Raw genomic sequence first — 22564 nt, 5'->3', positions numbered from 1 at the left:
AATGGAAATAGTGCAAGAACTTGAAAAGACCTGTGAAACTTCTGCAGAGGTTTTAATCATGTGTTTGCATGTGTGTGTGTGTGTGTGTGTGTGTGTATGTATGTGTATGTTTGTGTGTGCGCCTCTGCTTGTGTGGCTATCTGCATGCGTGTCTGTGTATGTACGCATAGAAGCTTCCCGTGGACACGGTACTCAGTTCATCTGAAGGGAGCACAGTGGACATCCGACCCCCCGGAGAGGGGGCTGAATCAGTAGAGCTAGAACCTGAAGAGTCACTGGACCCAGAGGACTGCTTCACTGAAGGTGTGTGCATCATGTAGTGTGTGTGTGTGTGTGTGTGTGTGTGTGTGTGTGTGTGTGTGTGTGCGCATACCTGTGTGCATGAGAATGCAGGAGAGTAGGTCAAGGACAGAAAAGACTTCAGGAATTGGAGAATCAGGAGTTGGTGTCTGTCAGTAGAATCCCAAGCAGCTACATGGCAGAACTGGATTTAAACTGACATTAGCTTCCACTAGCAGTACAGTAGGAGGCCACGAATGCCATCATTAATAGCTTCAGTGTGAACTAGGCTAAGCACAGAAATTCACCACAACCAGTCAGTGATAAATAAGTCAGTTATACATAAGGCATGTGGGTTTCAGTTTTTGAAATTTGGATAGTAAGAAACTATTTCATATAGGGTTGCACTGATGTGGGAATTGTGAGTCGATGCCAATAACCAATATTTTTTGGTAACTCTAAATACATCATCGAACATTTTTGTTTGAAGTATTAGTGAAGTCTAAACATCTGTCCAGTGATATTTTTAAGCAAATATCTGCTGACTGTGCATCCCTAAATATATATTAATATAATTGAGAGAAATGAATAAAAACACTGAAGGCTTCATTGTTGTTTTCAGTTGTTTAGTTTACAGTTTGTTGTGAAAGGTGATCTGTTCCTTATTCCTTTGTTAATTTGACATTTGTCTTTGTGTTTTAGCCATACATGATTAAACATACTGCCTGTTCACCTACAGAAAAAAGTGAGACACAATATGAGCTGCGCTCATCCCACTGTTCTCTATAAATTACACTATAGTTTAGCTTTCATAGTCAGTAAATTCTTCATAATATATGATTCATATAGTGTTTAATTCCAAACAATGTGTGAATAACTGATTCCACTGAAACATACTCAGAGGTATTAGCATTATTTTTATCATTATTTATTAGTATTATTACTTTTGAAGGGAGATAAATGGACACAGAAAGAGAGAAAGAGCTTCTTTTGAACTGTACAAAGAGAAAGGATTTCTCCTCCTTAAATCAGATTAACTCTGTAGTATAGCGATGCTCATTGAAGGGTGAATGGGTGAAGGAGTGAATAGGATCTGGAAGGTGATTGAGGATTTCCCCAAGTGAATCAATCCCCTGTGCACACAGCTAATGTAGATTACCTTCATTCCTGTCACTTTACATGGGCTTAATTTAAATCAGATGTGAGAGCCTTTTGCAGATTAGAAGACATTTTCCTTTTACAGTATTTGAATCTAGTTTGTAATACATTGTTTTTTCTTTTTGTCTCACGATACCCACCACCCTCTCTGTTGTAGGCTGTGTGATGAGGTTTCAGTGTTGTCAGGTGGACATAGAGAAGGGAAGGTGGAGAAGCTGGTGGACTCTGAGGAAGACATGCTTTGTCATTGTCGAGCACAACTGGTTTGAGTCCTTCATCATCTTCATGATTCTCCTAAGCAGTGGAGCTCTGGTGAGAATGTGCATTTGCTGAAACACACTAAAACACTTTACACATCTGTATACATGTACAGTAACTATTTTGGTACACTAAATACATAGTCTCATGTAAATGTAAATGTTTACCGACATAAAAACGTACTTGAAAACAGAATACAATGATGTGCCAATCATTTAAACTCTAGATTTCATTGAAAATAGCAGTAATTCAATGTATTAAATGGTGAAACTAAAAACTGTTTTTTATTTTAAAACATCTGTCCATTTGATGTCAGCAACATGTTTCAAAAAAAGTTGGGATGGGCAGCAAAACACTGGTAAAGCTAAAAAATCACCTGGTGGTTAATAACATGATTGGGTATAAAGAGCATCTCAGAGAGTCAGAGTCTTCCAGAAGTTGATATGGTGGAAGTCTGTGAAAGAATGCTCGGGCAAATAGTGCAACAATTCAAGAATAATTCAATAATTCATTTCTAAATGTGAAATAGAAAAGAATTTGGGGGTTTCATTATCTACTGTACAGAATATCATCAAAAGACTTTGAGAATCCAGAGAAATCTTTGTATGAAAGGGACAAGGCCAAAAATCAATACTGGATAGCTGTGGTTTTCATCAGGTGGCACTGCATTAAAACCAGACATGATTCAGAGTGGAAATCTCTGCTTGGGCTCAGGAACATTCCTGAAGACCACTGTCTGTGAACACAGTTCTTTGCTGCATACACAAATGCAAACTTCACCAATCAAAGAAGAAACCATATATAAGCAGAATGCAGAAACACCACCACCTTCTCTGGGCCCAAACTCTTTAAAGAGAAATGGACAAGTGTCTTTTGGTTTGACAAGTCAAAATTTTAAATTCTTTTTGGAAATCAAGGGCACTGTGTCCTCTGGGTTAAAGACCACCCAGCTTATTATCAGTGCACAGTTCAAAAGCCGGCATCCATAATGGTATAGGGGTGCATTACTGCACATGACATGGGTGACTTGCATATCTGAAGGCCCCATTAATGCTAAATGGTGTATACAGTTTTTGGCACCATTATGCTGCCATCCAGACAACGTCTTATTCAGGGAAGGCCTTGATTATTTCAGTAAGACAGTGTAAAACAGCATTCTGCATGTATAGCAACAGCATGGCTCCGTAGTTAAAGAGTCTGCGTACCATTTAAAACATTTGAGGCATTATGAAATGAAACATGCAACAAAAGGACCCCAAACTTTAGAGGAGCTGAAATATATGGTGCACGATTGGGAAAACATTTCAAAACAACAGCAGTGCCTCCTCAGTTCCCAAATGCTTACAGAGTGTTGTTCAAATAAGAGGTGATGCAACAAAGTGGCAAACATAGCCCTGTCCCAACTTTTTTGGAACATATTGCTGCCATTAAATTTAAAATAAGTATGTATTTAAAAAAAAAAAAAAAAAACAGTAACATTTCTCAGTTTCAGCAGTTGATATGTTGTACTATTGTATTGTTTATTATGGGTTTACATGATTTGCAAATCATTTCATTCTATTTTAATTTTATTTTGCAGTCTAACTTTGTTGGAAATTAGTTTGTATAATGTAATATTATTGATTCTAACAAAATCAATGCAGTAGAATGACCACCTTGAGGTAACAGTGCATTTTTACACACCTAACTTATGCATACATGAATGTTTCAACATTTACACAAACTACAGTACTGTGCAATACTTAGAGACCATCTTTTATCTATTGGATTTGTAAGTACTTAAGTACAAGTCCATTCTTTTCAGAATACTTGCTTTGTTCTTTTCCAAAAAAATATCTGCAGGTGTATTTTTTCACACCTTCAATGTTCAGTCTTAGAAATCGGTTCGATCCAAGTAATCCTAAACACATTCCGTAATGTTGAGGTCTGGTTTCTGGGGTGGTCAGTACAATATTCTGAGAACACCAGCAGTTTGTTTAGTTTTTTTAGCAAATATTGTACTTTCCTTGTCTATTTCCTTTTCTCTGTAATGGCTGCACATTCTTTTAGACCCATAGTGTTAAGTTGTCTCCTTGTTGGGAGGACACAACTGTAACTAATTGATTTTAGGATTGAAAACAGGAAAAATGTCAGTAGGGTGCCACACCTTACTGATTGATTTAATATTATATTTCATATTTATTTTTTTTTAATCTGGAAATGAAATAAACAAAAATGTGGTCTCTGACTTTTGCTCAGTATTGTACATAGCAGTACTTAAATACTGCACTATTCACAAAAACAGCAAATATCATTAGCATTCACAAGAAAATATATACAGTGGGGAGAACAAGTATTTGATACACTGCTGATTTTTCAGGTTTTCCCACTTGCAAAGCATGTAGAAGACTGTAATTTTTATCATAGGTACTCTTCAACTGTGAGTGATGGAATCTAAAACAAAAATCCAGAAAAATACATTGTATGATTTTTAAATAATTAATTTCCATTTTATTGTGTGAAATAAGTATTTGATCATCTATCAACCAGTAAGAATTTTGGCTCTCACAGACATGTTACTTCTTCTTTAAGAAGCCCTCCTGTTCTCCACTCATTACCTGTATTAACTGCACCTGTTTGAACTCGTTACCTGTATAAAAGACACCTGTCCACACACTCAATCAGTCAGACTCCAGCATCTCCACAATGCCCAAGACCAGAGAGATGTGTAAGGACATCAGGGATAAAATTGTAGACCTGCACAAGGCTGGGATGGGCTACAGGACAATAGGCAAGCAGCTTGGTGAGAAGGCAACAACTGTTGGTGCAATTATTAGAAAATGGAAGAAATGCAAAATAACAGAAAATCTCCCTCGGTCTGGGGCGCCATGCAAGATCTCACCTCGTGGAGCATCAATGATCTTGAGGAAGATGAGGAATGAGCCCAGAACTACACGGCAGGACCTGGTCAATGACCTGAATAGAGCTGGGACCACAGTCTCAAAGAAAACAATCAGTAACACTCTACGCCGTCAAGGATTAAAATCCTGCAGTGCACGCAAGGTGCCCTTCCTCAAGCCAACGCATGTCAAAGCCCGTCTGAAGTTTGCAAATGACCATCTGAATGATCCAGAGGAGGAATGGGAGAAGGTCATGTGGTCTGATGAGACAAAAATAGAACTTTTTGGTTTAAACTCCACTCGTCATGTTTGGAGGAAGAAGAATGATGAGTACAACCCCAAGAACACCATCCCAACCGTGAAGCATGGCAGTGGAAACATCATTCTTTGGGGATGCTTTTCTGCAAAGGGGACAGGACGACTGCACCGTATTGTGGGAAGGATGGATGGGGCCATGTATCGTGAGATTTTGGCCAACAACCTCCTTCCCTCAGTAAGAGCACTGAAGATGGGTCGTGGCTGGGTCTTCCAGCATGATAACGACCTAAAACACACAGCCAGGGCAACTAAAGAGTGGCTCCGTAGGAAACATCTTAAGGTCCTGGAGTGGCCTAGCCAGTCTCCAGACCTGAATCCAATAGAAAATCTTTGGAGGGAGCTTAAAGTCCGTGTGGCCCAGCGACAGCCACGAAACCTGAAGGCTCTGGAGGAGATCTGTATGGAGGAGTGGGCCAAAATCCCGGCTGCAGTGTGTGCAAACCTTGTCAAGAACTACAGGAAACGTCTCATCTCTGTAATTGCAAACAAAGGTTTCTGTACCAAATATTAAGTTTCTTTTTCTGGTGTATCAAATACTTATTTCACACAATAAAATGGAAATTAATTATTTGAAAATCATACAATGTATTTTTCTGGATTTTTGTTTTAGATTCCATCACTCACAGTTGAAGAGTACCTATGATAAAAATTACAGTCTTCTACATGCTTTGCAAGTGGGAAAACCTGAAAAATCAGCAGTGTATCAAATACTTGTTCTCCCCACTGTAGCTCAGCTGAAAGCTCCTAGTTTCCTCATCCAGTGTAAATTTTGTGTAAATTTGTGTAAATTTTCTGGTTTTGTCTGTTTCTGTGCAGGCATTTGAGGATATCTACATAGAGCAGCGGAAAACAATAAAAACAGTGCTGGAATATGCTGATAAAGTTTTCACCTACGTCTTCATCCTGGAGATGTTGCTGAAATGGGTGGCGTATGGCTTCGTCAAATACTTCACCAATGCCTGGTGCTGGCTCGACTTCCTTATTGTAGATGTATGTACAGTCCTCATTTATTGATTGGTGTGTATGTATGTGTTTGTGCTTTGGGAGTGTTGTGTATAATTGGACTTGTAAAGTGTCATATAGTAACTTACTTGCAGTTAGAAAATCAACAAACTATATAATTTGTTGTCCAAACTGTTCATCACTTCCAATACTCTTACATATTATTCACAGGTTAGCAGTGGTTGCATTTCTTAATAGTTGTATAGTGTGCTAAAGCATGGCCAGAAATTTCACAATATTTTCAAACCTAGTTCATGTGCATTGTCTCAGGATTTCTGTGCTTTTATACATTTGTTTGTTTTCTCAAACAGCTACTGAAAACAGTGATCTTTATTGTGTTCACTGAAGCCAGTTTTTATTTTTACTTCAGATTCTTGGATATTATGTGGTAGAATGTGTGAAAATGATGAGCATGTTTGACTTCTAGACTACAGAGTTACTAAAATGTAAAGCATTTGAAAAGGTTTCATCGGCCTTGATTTCCAGCTGATAGAGTCGCATGGACCAAGAATAATTTGAATTCAGTCAATTCAGAGCAGAGACAGTCTTTTTTACCATGCATACATGGGAACACTAGAATGCCTTATTTCTAAATAGCCTCTCTTCAAACTGTACAGCAGGGAGGGGCTACCAAGCAAAGTCCATCAAAATAGAGTTTCTCCAGAGCACAGTGGGTTAAATGCACTGCTCAAGGGCACAGTGGTGGTAGCTGTGTGTTATCTGCTGACTCATTGGTGACTCATTCCCACCTCATTCACACATGCCACTGGGCGTGCAGGCCTGCACTATTAGTATCTGTGCCTCTGAGTCTTCAGAGAGTGCCAGCCTGTCACCAGGACACCAACACCCACTCTCCACACAGCACCTGACTTTGTCCAGGAATTCTAATAATTACTTTAAAAATTTGCCCTTTACCCCGAATGTGTAGTCAGTCAGCCAAGATATCTGTAGCCTAAAGTTTGTGTTTTTAGCTGTGCACTGAAGCTATGAGGCTAATGTAAGAATGTAATGGATGCTTACGCCTAATTAGCATCATGCCATAGACCAAAAAATGAAGCCTGAATGTATCTATAATTTTTGTTTTAGATGATAATATAGTTTTTAGAGATGACAGCATATTATATATAATAAAAAACTAGGTTACACTTTATTTGGATGATCCCCTACAGATGCTCTATAGATGCCTAAATCAATAACAGTTAGGTTTAGGGTTAGGAATAGATTTAATAGATTTCTTTCATACTGAACTTGAAGTTCTGTTTTATTTAATAGATATTCAGTTGGATGTTACTTAAAGGCAGACTGAGCATTTACAAAGCATCTACAGTGGACCATCCAAATAACACTCAACTTCACATTAGGTTGCAGTTAATAGATATTTAGTTGAATGTTATTCAAAGATATACTGAGCATTTACAAAACATTTACAGTGGACCATCCAAATAAATTGTTACTCAAAACTATATAAACATTTCAGATTATTTAACAAGCTGACGCAACTTGAGTAGTGTGATTTAAGCCTGTGGTTTGTTGTTTGTTAGCTACCTGGCCTCATATCCAATGGGCAAATTATAACGGGGGGAATGGTGACTTTAAATGACAGCTTACTCATCCAAGGCAACATGGTTGACAAATGTAATGACGATCATGCAAAGGGGATAGAAATGGGGTTTGAATGCTTTTCAAGAAGGATGCTTTTTGTAATTTTTTGGACGCAGAAGTGTAGTCCTGTCGCTCGTGTCTTTCTCATTCCGTGAACCAATTGGGTCACTCCAGTCTGATGTGTAGTGACACCTCATTGAATCCAGTTCTAGTTTGCAGAACTCGTCACTGCTGAAACTGGAATGCTTTGGTTGTAAGAAACAGAAACATTGAATGCATGCATTGTGTACGGTGCTGTTTAATATATGTGCTTTATTTTATCATATTCAAGACTATCCTCATTGTGTGCCTGTATGTATTTGCCTTTGTTTGTCTTTTCAGGTTTCTTTGGTCAGTCTGGTCGCCACTGCTCTAGGTTACTCTGAGTTGAGTGCCATTAAATCACTGAGGACCTTACGTGCCCTGAGACCACTAAGAGCATTGTCACGCTTCGAGGGCATGAGGGTAAGCACAAAAATGAGCACACACTCACGCACATGAACACTCGCTTTATATTTCTTGTGTATGTACAGTAACATCTACACATTATTCTATGCTGTACACACAGTCAAAGCAAGTCATGGCTCACTGTCACTATTAGCATTTTGGTTTCTGTAACTGTATCATATAATGCAGTTCAACAAAGGAATGAGTACAGTAATTTGTGTACAGTAAGTGACTCTGCATGGCTCTCTTTGTGTCTCTTGGTGGAAGCTATCTGATCTTCTCTGATAAATCTCTGGTGCTTGTGATGTTTTTGTTGTGCTTTTGACCTTTAATTTCTTTCTCTGTTATGTGTCTTTTTTTCATTTGCAGTAAACAAATGTAGTGGCGTCATCGTGTCTCCACAAGGTTTTTGGTTTCTGTTTTGATTTTGTGTGTCTACTTTTTTGTTAGCTCAAAAGATCTCTGTAGAAATGTTAAATAAACTCTTGACATTAGCCTTACCAGCAGCTGCTGTATAGACAAAGATAGATGCTTGCTGTGCTGTGTAATTAAAGTGGCTACTTTATCACGATCTGAAATAGACTCCTTAACATGAACCTCTGTAGTGTTTAGTCATAAGTAAACATTCTTCTTCTGACTATGTGATCTATGTGAACTTCACCTCAATCAGTGTGCAATCCACTGCACGATATTCAACTAACATCATGAGTATATAGTATGATTGGTTGAGTATAGTGTTCACACTAACGTGTCAATTTTATTCAGGGATACAGTGAATGACATTTAAATGTGTGTGTTGCTGCAGGTTGTAGTGAACGCTTTGCTGGGTGCCATTCCCTCCATCATGAATGTGCTGCTAGTGTGTCTGATCTTCTGGCTCATCTTCAGCATCATGGGCGTCAACCTATTTGCTGGCAAATATTATCACTGCGTCAACAGCACCACAGACGAACTCTTCCCCATTGATACGGTCAACAACAAGTCTGAGTGCATGGCCCTCAATGGCAGCGCTCGCTGGAAAAATGTCAAGATCAACTTCGACAACGTGGGAGCCGGGTACCTGGCCCTACTGCAAGTGGTAAGGACAAATACAGTTCACATGTTCCGTGCTCTTCTGGTACTCAGAAATTTGGAATATGCATCAAACGGAATGTTAATGTTTATGTCCCTTTTTGAAGCCTTTTTGTCTCCCTGCTACTCTGGTTTGTGGTTGTTTTGATGCTCAGAATAAGTAGCGCTTGCTTCATTAAATCTGTTGTACTACTCTGAGCACAGGAGTCTAGATTACTTATTTATGTATGGCTCTTTTTATTCTTCCCACATCAGGCTACTTTTAAAGGTTGGATGGACATCATGTATGCAGCAGTAGACTCTCGAAACGTAAGTCTCTCTAACCCTTAAGGAGTGCACCTTTATTTGAGTGGATTGTTTATATGTAAGCTACTCTTTCTGCCTTTCAGTCCTAGATAATTAATCAGCCAGTAACACTGACATTCTCTCTGTAGCAGGTTTGTTTAGGTTAAAGTTCAAGAAGCTTACTTTTTACTATTATACCAATAATATGTAATGAGCTCTTTTTCTCAGAAAGAAGTGGCAGAAAGCACTGACCAGTAGTTCTACCTTTTGAAATTCATAGAGATTGTATACTGCATGACTGAGCAATTACATTTTCACTTAACTTCCAGTGTTGAGTTGCTCTGCTATGCTGTGTAGCCCATAGCCGAAAAGGATGCTTCATGCTTTTTCTCAGCTATGTAATCATTAGTGGTCGTAATACTGGCAGGGGAGTGGTGGCAAATTTTGAAAATTTGAGAAAAATACATTTGAAAATGGTTAATAATATTGTTTTTCTTTCATTGCAGGTGGAAGAGCAGCCAGACTATGAAGTGAACCTCTACATGTATCTGTATTTCGTCATCTTCATCATCTTTGGGTCCTTCTTCACACTGAACCTCTTCATTGGTGTTATCATCGATAACTTCAACCAGCAGAAGAAAAAGATGAGTGTTTAGATGAATTTAGAGAGGGTTAAGTGGGAGGTTTAGTCTGTTTGTCCTCCGTTTACTTTTATTTATAGTTGAATTTTATTTTAAAATCTCACCCAGATGTGTCATCTCAATGCTATATTAAAATCATGTACAGGGTAAGTCAAAAGTCAGGACCCATCCAAAAATCTGTATGTAATGTTGATGCCTTATGGTAAATTTGTATTGTTAGATTGATGCTTACTGGTAAATCTGTAAGTCTTTTCCATCTTGAAAGCAGTCTTGCAGATATTTGGATGGTTGACTTTTGACTCAAACTGTATTAATTAATTGCTCATTAAGACAAGATCCCTTAGAACTTTTAACATCATTAAGAAAAATAATGATGTTATAATTATTGAAGACGTATTGACATTTGTGCACTGTGATCGGCCTTGGTTGTAACCAGTCTCTTATTTTCTCCCTTTACTTGGGAGGTCAGGATATCTTCATGACAGAAGAACAGAAGAAATACTACAATGCCATGAAGAAGCTAGGCTCAAAGAAACCCCAGAAGCCTATCCCCAGACCTACAGTATGCTCCTTCTCTCATTCCCTCACTACTTCAGTTCATAAACACATAAATATAAGGATGAAGTGTTGTAGTATAGCTCTCTTATAATCAGAATTTGTTGACATTTACGTAAAGAAAACATATGCAGGGTATCAGTGTATATTATATATAAACCCCTTTGGGAAAAGTTGGGACATTTTGTAAAATGCAGTGAAAACAAGAATCTGTAATTTGTTAATTCTCTTGAACCTTATTTAACTTACAAAAATACAAATATAAATTACTATTAATGTTTTTGCTAACAAACTTAATCGTATTTTGTAAATATAAATATATTAAGAGCTTCTGCAACACTTAAAAGAGTTGGAACAGAGGCCAAATAAGGGTGAAGAGTATTGAAGTTATACCATCTTAAATATTTCACAATAAGCAGGTGAAGTGGTAACAGGTGAGGGTATTATGAAGGGTGTAAAAGGAGCATCCTCCAAAGGCTCAGTCTTTGTGAGCAAAGACAGGCCCTGGCTCACCACTTTGTGCCAAGAGAATTGTCAAACAATGCCATCACCATGTACCATACATATTATTATGAAAAGATTCAGGCCTGGAATGTGCATGATCTTTAAGCCCTCAGATAGCACTGCATGAGAAGGCATCTGTGCTACTGTGTTAAGTATAGCCAAATGGGCTCGGGGAGTACTTTGGAAAACCGTTGTCACTTAACACAGTCTGCCGCTGCATCCTGAAATGCATCTTTAAACCCCATTACATAAGTAGAAAGCCATAAATCAATTCTATACAGAAACACCGCCAGGTTCTCTGGGCCTGAGACATGTGCTGCCATGGTGACCACAGATTGTTGAGCAGCTGAAGGAAAATCAAGACTGGGCAAAAATTCCACTTGCAAAAAAGCAACAATTAATATACTCAGTTCATGAAAGAGTAAAAAATGTAATTAAAAGGAAAAGTGATGCAACACTGTGCTAAACATGCATCTGTCCCATCTTTGAGTGTGTCAAATTCTGAATTTGTTTATACTTACAAAATACAATGAAATTCCTCAGTGAAAACTCTTTTCTTTGTACTTTTGCCAGTTAAATGAAGATTTAAGGGAATTCACAGGAAATCACAGATTCCTGTTTTATTCCATTTTACAAAATGTCACACATTTACCAGAAATGAGGTTTGTACCATTGTAGCTATTGGTTAGTTAGGTAAGCAGAATTATTATTATTGTATTGTTATTATGTTAGTATGGTATAATCTAACTCACATTTTATTTGACATTCTTCTAGAACAAGTTCCAGGGCCTTATCTTTGATTTGATCACCAAACAAGCCTTTGACATCATCATTATGATCCTGATCTGCCTGAACATGGTGACAATGATGGTGGAGACAGATGACCAGACAAAAGATATGGACAATATCCTGTATTGGATTAACCTGGTCTTCATTGTGCTCTTCACTGGTGAATGTGTGCTCAAGATGGTTTCACTGCGACATTACTTCTTCACCGTCGGCTGGAATGTGTTCGACTTTGTGGTCGTGATTCTGTCTATTGTCGGTAAGTGCTAAAGAGAGTATGTGGCGAGAGATAAACTAACATGAATATTTTAATAGGCATTGTCTACCAGAATCAGTATTAAGCAAAACTCTTGGGTGTCTGAGAAAATTACATTTAAAAAACTATATATCGGTGTTTTATTGCTTAGGATAACACTAATAAAAATAATATTAATACAATAATCATTGATTTTATGTATGTCACTGTTTTCATTTAACCATTTGTAACCTTCTCCTCATGGCAGCCCAGTATTATTTGTAGTTGCATCTAGTCCCTGGTTTGGCTAATTAATCCTTACTTGTATTAAATTAGTTGTGCTAAATTAAATTTAACAAATCCATGTGATTGCTGAGGGCTTTGAGGAGAGATCTTGAACCGAACTTGTGTTATTCTCAACAAGCTCAACAAGATATCAACTACTTTTTGAAAACAAAAAATGTTTTACCTTTTATTGACTCTTCTTTATTGAAATTTTTGCATTTATTTTAATGTTACATGTTTTTACTTGCAAAAACAGTTAATGACCAGATAATTGGTTTTAAAGTTTTCTGAGGTGTCTAAGACCATTTAACTTTAAATAATAATGACGTTAAGATCTCTTCTAATTTCATAGAAGTAATGAAAACAAGCAAAATATTCCATCACCGTCAGCCGCAGAAAAACCATGGGAACAGCAAACATAGAATAGCAGGACAATGTTTATTCATTTATATTCAAGAGCTAAATTTGACATCTGCTGACCATCTTGGCTTTCAGCTATGCCCGCCCAATTTCAAGATGGCTGCCAGATGCCATAATGAGTGTGTTCTGTCATAGATATTTGTGCATAAGTGTAAACTCTTTTGATAGGATATGAGCTGTGAAAAAAACGTAAACATGTCTTCCGTTTTCAGGTATGTTCCTCTCTGACGTAATAGAGAAGTACTTTGTCTCTCCTACCTTATTCCGAGTCATCCGACTGGCTCGGATCGGCCGCATCCTTCGTCTCATCAAGGGGGCCAAGGGTATCCGTACACTCTTGTTTGCCTTAATGATGTCCCTACCTGCCCTTTTCAACATTGGACTCCTCCTCTTCCTTGTCATGTTTATCTATGCCATCTTTGGCATGTCCAACTTTGCCTATGTGAAGCACGAAGCTGGCATCGATGACATGTTTAACTTTGAGACATTCGGCAACTCCATGCTGTGCCTCTTCCAGATCACCACGTCAGCTGGCTGGGATGGCCTGCTGGCGCCCATCCTGAACAAACATGAGCCTGACTGCAACAATAAGACCGAGCACCCGGGCAACTCATATCGTGGTGACTGTGGCAACCCCTCAGTGGGCATCTTCTTCTTTGTCAGCTACATCATCATCTGCTTCTTGATTGTGGTTAACATGTACATTGCCGTCATCCTGGAGAACTTCAGTGTGGCTACAGAGGAGAGTGCCGAGCCACTGAGCGAGGACGACTTTGAGATGTTCTACGAGGTGTGGGAGCACTTCGACCCCAATGCCACACAGTTCGTGGAATATGACAAGCTCTCCGACTTTGCAGACTCCCTGGACCCGCCACTGCGCATCCCCAAACCCAACAAGATCCAACTGATTGCCATGGATCTGCCCATGGTGAGTGGGGACCGCATCCACTGCCTGGACATCCTGTTTGCTTTCACCCTGCGAGTCCTTGGAGAGGAGGGCGAGATGGACGCACTGCGTGGTCAGATGGAGGAGCGTTTCATGGCCTCTAACCCCTCCAAGGTGTCCTATGAGCCCATCACCACCACGCTGCGCCGCAAGCAGGAGGAGATGTCTGCCATTGTCATCCAGAGAGCCTTCCGGCGCTACCGAATCCGGCTCACCGTGAAAAAGGCCTCAGACATGTACCGGCAGAGGCTGCAGGAAGGCAGCGAGCAGCCACCCGAGAAGGAGGTGCTTGTGATTGGCAAGTTCCATGAGAACTCAGCATCTGACAAGACAGACATGACCCCGTCCTCAGCCTCACCGCCCTCCTACAACAGTGTGGCCAAGTCAGAGAAGGACAAATATGAAAAGGAGAGGCGCGAAAAAGAGGACAATGTGAGAGACAATGCACGTGAGGGGAAGAAATGAAAGGCATTTGAAAGGTTCGCACACAAGCGAAGGGAAAGACCAAAATGGGAGACTTTGCTGTTTCAATGAGACACTGTTTACAGATCCAATGAAGAAATGGGGTGTGGACTTCCTTGCAAGGTTTTGGGACCCATGCCAAACAGAGCATGTGTGTGTGTGATGGATGTGTGTGTGTGTGTGTGTGTGTGTGTGTGTGTGTGTGTGTGTGTGTGTGTGTGTGTGTGTGTGTGTGTGTGTGCGCGCGCAGAGACAGTCTAGTGTGTCTGTAATGAGAAGGTTCATATAAGGACATGGACACACAAACACATGCTCCCTCACACTTACGAGTGTGACTGTGACTGTTAAGAAAGACTCTGGTATGGAACAGAATGGTGTAGAGCGAAGGTCGTGGGTTTGTCTTTTCATTTCGAGTGTTGTGAAACAATCCTGAGGACTATAGGAAACTGTTACACGGTCATCAGTAGCTAGTACTGCCACTACCACTGGTGTCCTTTGAATTGAATAGCGTATTATTATATACCTGCACATTTTTGTTACATTAGCTCATTTTTTTTAAAAAAAAAAAACACCATGTTGAAATTTTCTAGTCATAAGTTTGATTGTGTGAACTGTCATCAAAGGACAAATATGTCGAAGGGTAGGATAACACATGATATCAGTTACATGTGGAACAAAAAAATTAAAGACAGGAACCTCTGTTGGTTCACTCTGGAGGTTCTACAATCTCCTCATTGTGAGCACAACATGGTTTTGAGGTTCAGGAGATTCACTGCCTCTGGGAAAGCAGGAATGTTTTACATAAACATAGCTAGACATGTATTGCTGCGCTGCCTTATTTAACAAAAAAAAAAAAGACAAAAAAAATATGTAACACGATTCTAGAGTACGTGAGTGAAGGTCAAATCTCAAGAACCAAGTCAGCAACATAAATGTCTCACTATAGTGGTCGAAAGCCCCCTAAGAACAAACTGCAGTTTGAGCATCTGGGGGAAAGTTGACGATGAGGCCACATTCCCTCCTCTACCTGGTTAGTGTATGATCGGCAGACTCATGCAAGCCTGAATGTCCACTCCTGTGAAAGAAATGTCCACTGAACAAAGTCCCTGGACCAGGTTTCCCCAAAAATCATTTTAATTGCTACAGAGAGAGAGAGAAAGAGAGAACGCGCTCAGAAGGTGCTTCTTCTCTCTACCACCTTAAAATGATCTCAGTGCTGAACCCATGTCCACAATAGTAATGTAACCTTACTGAATGTCTCTCTTCTAAGACCTCTTAGTCTCTTCATTTTATCAGATCAAAAGAGAAAGAGTTACCTTCCAAAAACAAGTGTTCTGTGCAGGTCAGCTGATGCAAGACTTTCAGCTAAAAGAACAACCTATCTGTCACGTGTGGAACTTGAAATGTCTGTCGTTGAAATCTCAGAGCCAGTATGGGTTCATTTGAATAAAATGGTTATGATATCAGCTCTTCTATTCTGAACTCGTGACCCGGTGGTGATTCTGTATGTACATATTGGCACTCTGTATCTCACCTCTGTACTCAACACTGTAGAGGAGCACTTTTACATGCCACTTAAAACTGCCATCTGGATGCATATTATCTGTGTGTGTGTGTGTGTGTGTGTGTGTGTGTGTGTGTGTGTGTGTGTGTGTGTGTGTGTGAGAGAGAGAGAGAGAGAGAGATAGAGTTGAGTGTGTGTATGTGTGTGTGTGTGCGAGAGCACGTACTCAAATGCGAGTATGAGTGTATGCGCAAGAGACAGAGAGTTATATAGTATATATATATATATATATATATATGTGTGTGTGTGTGTGTGTGAGACAGAGAGCTAGTATATGTGACTGTACTGGGAACAGCATTGATGTGCTTTATTCCCATTCTCTTGTTCAATGTTTATATTGTAAATAGTAGTTTGGAGCTCATGGTTTTTTTTTTTAATTGACTGATTTATTTTGTTTACATTTTTGCACAGTGCTACAGTATGTGTGAGGGCCAGGTCCCAGTTTTAAATGTAAATATGAATTTATGAAGCAATCAGTGGTTGTCATATTTCATTCGTAGCGTTGTAGTAAACTGCATGCACTATACTAACCAACTACATGGTGACATTATTTTAAAAAGCCAAAAGAATAAAGATCATATTTTTTGTACCAAAGTATACTTAATTTCCTCATCATTAACTGTCACACAGTACTCTGTCATGAATCCCCAAAATGTACCAGACATTTTTATCTCTGACTATCTCTGAGAAATGCATACATTTTTTGTTACACTGAAATGTTTTTGAGTTGAGAATCTGTGACCTTTTTTTTTTTTTGTTCAAAATGTGCAAAATGACTTTTTTTCTTTTGAATCAGAGCAAAGAGGTTTCGGACTTACACTGTAGTTTTCCAAAATAAAGCATATTTTGGGAAGCCAATACTTTTGAAGGTCTAAGAAATGTGTTGTTTTTTAAAACAGGTTAAACAGTAAATGTGCTTTATAAAAGCTTGTAGCCAGCCTAAGCCACGCTGTACAGAAAGCAAGGCTTTAGGCTACTAGTCAGCTCTAGCATTAGCTCAGGTCTGCACTCTTTCACTACTGAGCTCTGACTGACCAGTTCTTCCTGTTGTACAGGCATAAACACAGAACAAAGTGGGTTAATCCCTCCTTCACAAAGGGTCCATATAGAATAAACTAACACAGATTAGACAAATGGCCCACCAATAAGTGGAGGATTAAAATGTACCTCTGTTTGAAAAGATGTAGATTTTATAAATAATGACTTAGTTGATATAATTAATGCTGAAATCATCTAAAGCTTAGTTTCAACCGAATGGACAGCTATTATTTTTGTTATGCATATGTGTTTATCACATAATAACTCTATAATTATCCTGCTGTTTTACTAAGAGAGAGACATTAAGAGATCAGGTCTGAGGCTTACAAATAAAGCATTGTTGCATCTTACTACACCTTTATGCATGAGCTGCACATTTCTAACATGGTGAAAATGTAATGTGTGTGTGTGAAGAACCTTCTGAAAGTTTAAGGTACTACTTTTCCAACACAAAAGAACGTTCCACATACTGTTGCACACCAGTTAAATCTCAAATAGCTCCATATTCCCCACATAGTGCACAAAGTAGGTCTTAAAATAATGGTTCCTGCATCCAAACAATGCATTAAATGTCTAACAAAGACCACGTGCACAATTCCCTACTGGATATGCGCTCTTTGCATGTAGAAGCCAAAATTTCATAAACCACACTGTGCACTATATAAGGAGATGGGAGCTGTTTGAGATTGTCAATTTTTTTCACGGACCTGTACATCCAAGCTAAATGGAACCTTATGTTCTAAAGTTTGGTAGCTAAAGTTTGAGTATAATGGTAGACTGCTTGTTGCTTTTGTGCCTCAGTGAACAAGTACATTTATTCAGTATACAGTGAACATGGTCTCCTTAAGAAGCAGAATTCAATTTACATGATTCATGTCAGTTGGATGCATGTTTTGGCATGTTCGTTTTGGCATGTGGGGTGTAGCGTTTACCACTACTAAAGGAGACAACTTAGCATAGGTTGCTTTATAAAAGGCTGTAATTGGTCTCAGCCACGCCATACAGAAAGAGAGGCTTTAGGCTCAGGCATCAGCTCAGGTCTACACTCTCTCGCTCCTGAGCTCTGATGAACCAGTTCTTCCTGTTGTACATGCATAACTGCAGCGTCCCCATTGGCGGTACGTAACTTCTGCTAGCTCACAGTGTGAAGTCGTGTGCCACTCGGGGCACCGATTGCAGCAGCGTCGGCGACACAGAGTATGTCAGAGAAAGTAACAGCAGTTATCAGCTGTAACAGCTTTTTCGTCCTCTGCGTCGTTGATGCTGGAGGATGTGCTGCTTGTGTGCACTGTCCACGAAAAAGAAGAGCAAGAGATTCAAAATATGACAGCTTACTTGCGCCACTGTGACGCAATGGGCCTTCAAATGCAGCCTCTGAAAGGATGCAGCCCCTGAATTGGGACGCAGCTCAGATCTGCACTCTCTCCCGAGCCCCCACTGACCAGTTCTTCCTATTGTAACCCCGACTTCACAATAAGAGTCCTTATAGAAAAAACCTCAAGTCTAACTGCTGTGGGATGAAAAAACTCAAAATACATGTACCGTAGTAATAGAACATGAGGGGGGTTTATTGCGGATTAAACAATGCTGGGAATTCGACTAAAGTGTAGGCCTTATTTTCTGAAACAGCTGGAGTATAGACTTTTCATCAGCTATCAATTTGTAACTAACCAGAGATCATTTGTTCAAAACTATCCATCCACACACTTTTGGCACATGACAGTGTCTTGATTAGTGTAGATGAGCTGCGTTTGGAATCAAAGGTCTAAAATAGCTGCGAGTGACGTCATTTTCCAACTTCAGCTGAGGTTCAACTGCTTTTAGCCCCGTGTGTGCTTGAGCGTGCGCGCGCACGCTGTGTATGGAAGCACTCAGTAATCAGGAGTGACCCTACTGGAGATTCTCTCCTCCTGTTGCCTAGCAACCTGACATCATGTGGTGAACAGTCTAACAGAACCTCTACCCATAGTTCTGCTCGTTGTTTAGCAGGCTTTCCCCAGCCAACACCCATCTCTCTCTCTCTCTCTGTCTCTCTCTCTCTCTCTCCTTCCATTCATGCCGCCCTGTTTTCATATTTACCTTCCTGTCAGGTTTGTCGTAGGGGCTCCTCGGGCGAAGGTTGTTTAAATCCACCATCTTTACACGTCAGGTCTGGTAACTGAGATAAGAGAGAGAGAGAGAGAGAGAGAGAGAGAGAGAGAAAGAAAGAGAGAAAAAGAGAGAAAGAGAGAGAGAGTATGTGGGTGTATTTGTTAGCCAAAAGAATGGCAGCATCTGAAGGATCAATGACATTCATGCATAGTTAAAATACTGCTGGAGCTGCTACAGTACAGCGAAGCACACGTACGCTGGAAAATGTCACACAGTGGTCTCACACGCCCTCTTGCGGCCGAAGAACGAGTTACATGTACATTTTGGGTTGGGTGTGTTTGTACATGCAGGACCACTAGAGTGAGCCTTCACTCCTCACGATCCTCAAAGTTCAGGCCTTCTTTCTTTAATGTTGTTAAATATTTTCTTTCATTAGGTATCACGACAGGCCACTGGATTGTACATAAAGCCCCTGCTCTATTAACCGTTTAAAGGTAGAGTCAATACAAACTGAAGTAAAGGCATTGTGAAATAATCACTCAAGTAGAAGTAAAAGTACCTTTCCAGAAAAGATCCTGAGTAGAAGAACAAAAGTACTATATCAAAAAACTAATTGAGTACCTTAAGTAGTATAGTAGCTTAACTAGTATAGTAGTACTCAAAACTAATTGAGTAACTTATAGTATTGCGGCAGAAGTATATCCAGCATCTACAGTGAGCCCAAAAAGTATTCGGACACTCTAAGCATTCACCACTGGACAATTTTAAGGAACCTTTTTATGTTACTTCATAAAATTTGTAATAAAATAAAATTTCACAACTTCAAACTGATGGTGGATGTTGGGGGGAAAGCCTGGAGAGGAATTCCGTCACGACTGCACTAAGGCTACTTACTAACTGGAAACGTCAAAGTCTTTCTTACAGTGGTATCCTAGAACTCAGGAGTGTACAAAAGGCACTTTGAATGCAAGCCCATCAGAAGTCTGCAAAGAAAATGCGGAAACAATAAATGAGCTAGAACATACCAGTCGCCTTGTAAAGGTCTTGCAATTTTTAAAAAAAACTCCACTCAGTTTGACATTTTGATTCTTAACACAATAAACTAAATACATTTTTAAGCATAGTGCAAATGTCCAGATATTTACTGGGGTTAGGGTTATTTACTGGGGTCACTATATTGGAATAGAGTTGAAGTTTAGGCTCTATTCTCTTTTTGATCATATTATATGTTAAAGCTTACAAATGAGAGATGTAACCAATTAGAAGGCAACCAAATAAAGTCAACTACAATCTCCTCAAAAATATATACATGAAAAAGTTCAAATTCGTCAAATGTCTACTTGCATGTTACTGGGTAAATATAAGTAGTTACCTATACAAATACAGTCAGGTCCATAAATATTTGGGTAGTGACACAATTTTTTCCGTTTTTCTGTTTTGCCGCTCTACACCACAACAATGGATTCAAAATAAATTAAGCACTGAAGACGTAAACGAAGTGTAGACTTTCAGCTTTAAATCAAGGTGTTTAACAAAAATATTGCATCAACCTTTTAGGAATTACAGCCAGGTTTTACATAATCCCTCCATTTTTACAGGATGAAAGTAATTGGACAGTGGACTGATAGCAGTTTCATGGCCAGGTGTGGCCTGTTCCCTCATTATATCAGGACAAATTAAGAAGATAAAAAGTCTAGAGTTGCTTCCAAATGTTGAATATGCATTTGATAGCTGTTCATGGCACCTCTCAATATATGGCCCAAAGAGGTGTCGATGCAAGTGAAAGGTAAACCCATCACAGACATAGCAGAAACTTTAGAACTGGCCAAATTCTTAAAAAGAAGGACTGCGCTGGTGAGCTCTGCAATACCAAAAGGCCTGGAAGACCATGGAAGACAACTAAAGTGAATAGAATCACAGAAGAAAAATCCCTTCACAACATTGTAGAGGAGGTTGGTTGTCAAAGTCTATAATCAAGAGATGCCTTCATGAATGTAAATACAGAGGGTTTATCTCAAGATCCAAAGCACTCAAGAACAGAAAGACCAGATAAGACTTTGCTAGAAAACCTATAAAAATCCTGCCCAGTTTTGGAACAAGATTCTTTGGACAAATGAAGCCAAGATTAATTTGTATCAGAATGATGGGAAGATTAGAATATGCAGAAGGAAAGGAGGGCTCATGGTCCACAGCACACCACCTCGTGTGTTATGGCGTGGGCATGTATGGCTGCCAATGGAATTGTCTCCCTGGTGTTTACTAATGATGTGACTGCTGATATAAGTAGCAGAGTGAATTCTGAAGTGTATAGAGCTATACCTTTTTCTCAGACTCTATCCAAGGCATCAAAACTGCGGCACTTCACGGTGCAGATGGACAATGACCCAAAACATATCACAAAAGCAACTGAAGAGCTTCTTAAGGAAAAGAAATGAAATGCTCTGAAATGGCCAAGTCAGTCACCTGACCTCAACCCAACTGAGCATGCTTTTCAACTAATGAAGACAAAACTGGGCAATAATACCCACAAAAAACAACAACTGAAGGCGGCTGCAATGAAGGCCTGGCAAAGCATCTCAAGGGAGGAAACTCAGCATTTGGTGATGTTCATGGGCTCCAGGCTTCAAACAGTCAGTGACTGCAAAAAAATTGCTTCCAAGTATTTAAAATAATTCTTGTATTTATAATTGTTTTTTTTGTCCGATTACTTCTGATTTTTACTTTGTAAAAATGGAGGGATTATGTAAAAATGTCTGTAGTTTCTAAAAAGTGCAATATTTTTGTTAAAACCCTTGAATTAAAGCTGAAAGTCTACATTTCATTCACATCTTGGCTGCTTCATTTCAGATCCATTGTGGTGGTGTAGAGAGGCAAAACGGCAAAATCTGTGTCACTGCCCAAATACTTATGGACCTGATTGTAGGTCAAAGAAATGAAAGTGGCAGAAGTCGTAGAAATGAGACTCTCAGCATTGCTAGACTAAAGCACAATGTGGTCACGGTGGTTTTTAAACCACATGAACTGCCAAATGGTGAGTTTTCCTCAGTGAGACTTTTTCTGCGCAGCGGTTTGAATGAATAAGTGCAGCAGAATGTAACCAGCTCATTTTTTCCATCCTCCCAGCAAAAATAAATAAATAAAAATCCCAACTACAGAAAAAAATCTGCTCTTGCCATTTCGCCGTCTGCGTTAGTGTTTAAAGGTGAAGCGCAGACATTTTCCCAAGCTAAACATGCTAACTATAGCCTGCTATGTTAAACCCCAGTTTCACATTCTTCTTGTTTCCCCCTCAGTTCTTTCTTTAGCACAAAGATTAATGTGCTACCAACAGTGTATTTTAGTCCAAGAAAAGCAGGAATGTATTTTATATCATCAAGAAAGCGATGTAATGGGGAACTCCTAGCCTTTCTTCCTCTTCTTTTTAGCTTCAATGTAGCTAGCCTGTTTGAGGCTAACCTAAAGTGCTAATGGGTAAACACAGAAAAAAATGACAGCCAAAGAACAAACTCTCCAGTCACCAAATGGTTCAGTGTGTAATCTGTTTCACAGTCCTTCCCAGTGCAGTGCTAGGAATACAATTCTAGCATAAAGTTGTCTTTCATACTGTATTAAACTCATGGGCATTTCCCTCAGTGGGGGATGGTGCCCTCCACAGTAGTAGTTACAAGATTAACACCTGGAGGTTGCCTGTATGTGAAG

At 39.4% G+C, this 22564-nt stretch overlaps 1 protein-coding gene across 6 annotated transcripts in view; it reads left to right on the top strand.

Moving 5' to 3' along the window:
* scn1lab (sodium channel, voltage-gated, type I like, alpha b) overlaps positions 1-15091 on the top strand; it is a 48183-nt gene extending 33092 nt beyond the window's left edge. For 4 of the 6 annotated variants that reach the window (XM_017702230.2, XM_017702233.2, XM_017702232.2 and 1 more), the window contains exons 18-27: positions 171-303; positions 1595-1749; positions 5709-5882; positions 7878-8000; positions 8788-9060; positions 9309-9362; positions 9845-9982; positions 10437-10541; positions 11813-12083; positions 12977-15091. In XM_017702230.2, the coding sequence (XP_017557719.1) occupies positions 171-303; positions 1595-1749; positions 5709-5882; positions 7878-8000; positions 8788-9060; positions 9309-9362; positions 9845-9982; positions 10437-10541; positions 11813-12083; positions 12977-14175 (2625 nt within the window). In that variant the 3' untranslated portion in view covers positions 14176-15091. The remainder of the gene's footprint in view (positions 1-170; positions 304-1594; positions 1750-5708; positions 5883-7877; positions 8001-8787; positions 9061-9308; positions 9363-9844; positions 9983-10436; positions 10542-11812; positions 12084-12976) is intronic. The other 2 variants (XM_017702236.2, XM_017702235.2) reach the window with 1 other exon arrangement.
* The last annotated feature ends 7473 nt before the right edge of the window (positions 15092-22564 follow it).

The sequence above is a fragment of the Pygocentrus nattereri genome, chromosome 30 (genome assembly GCF_015220715.1).
Source record: "Pygocentrus nattereri isolate fPygNat1 chromosome 30, fPygNat1.pri, whole genome shotgun sequence".
Classification (NCBI taxonomy): domain Eukaryota; kingdom Metazoa; phylum Chordata; class Actinopteri; order Characiformes; family Serrasalmidae; genus Pygocentrus; species Pygocentrus nattereri.
This window is presented reverse-complemented; position numbering and strand designations above follow the sequence as displayed.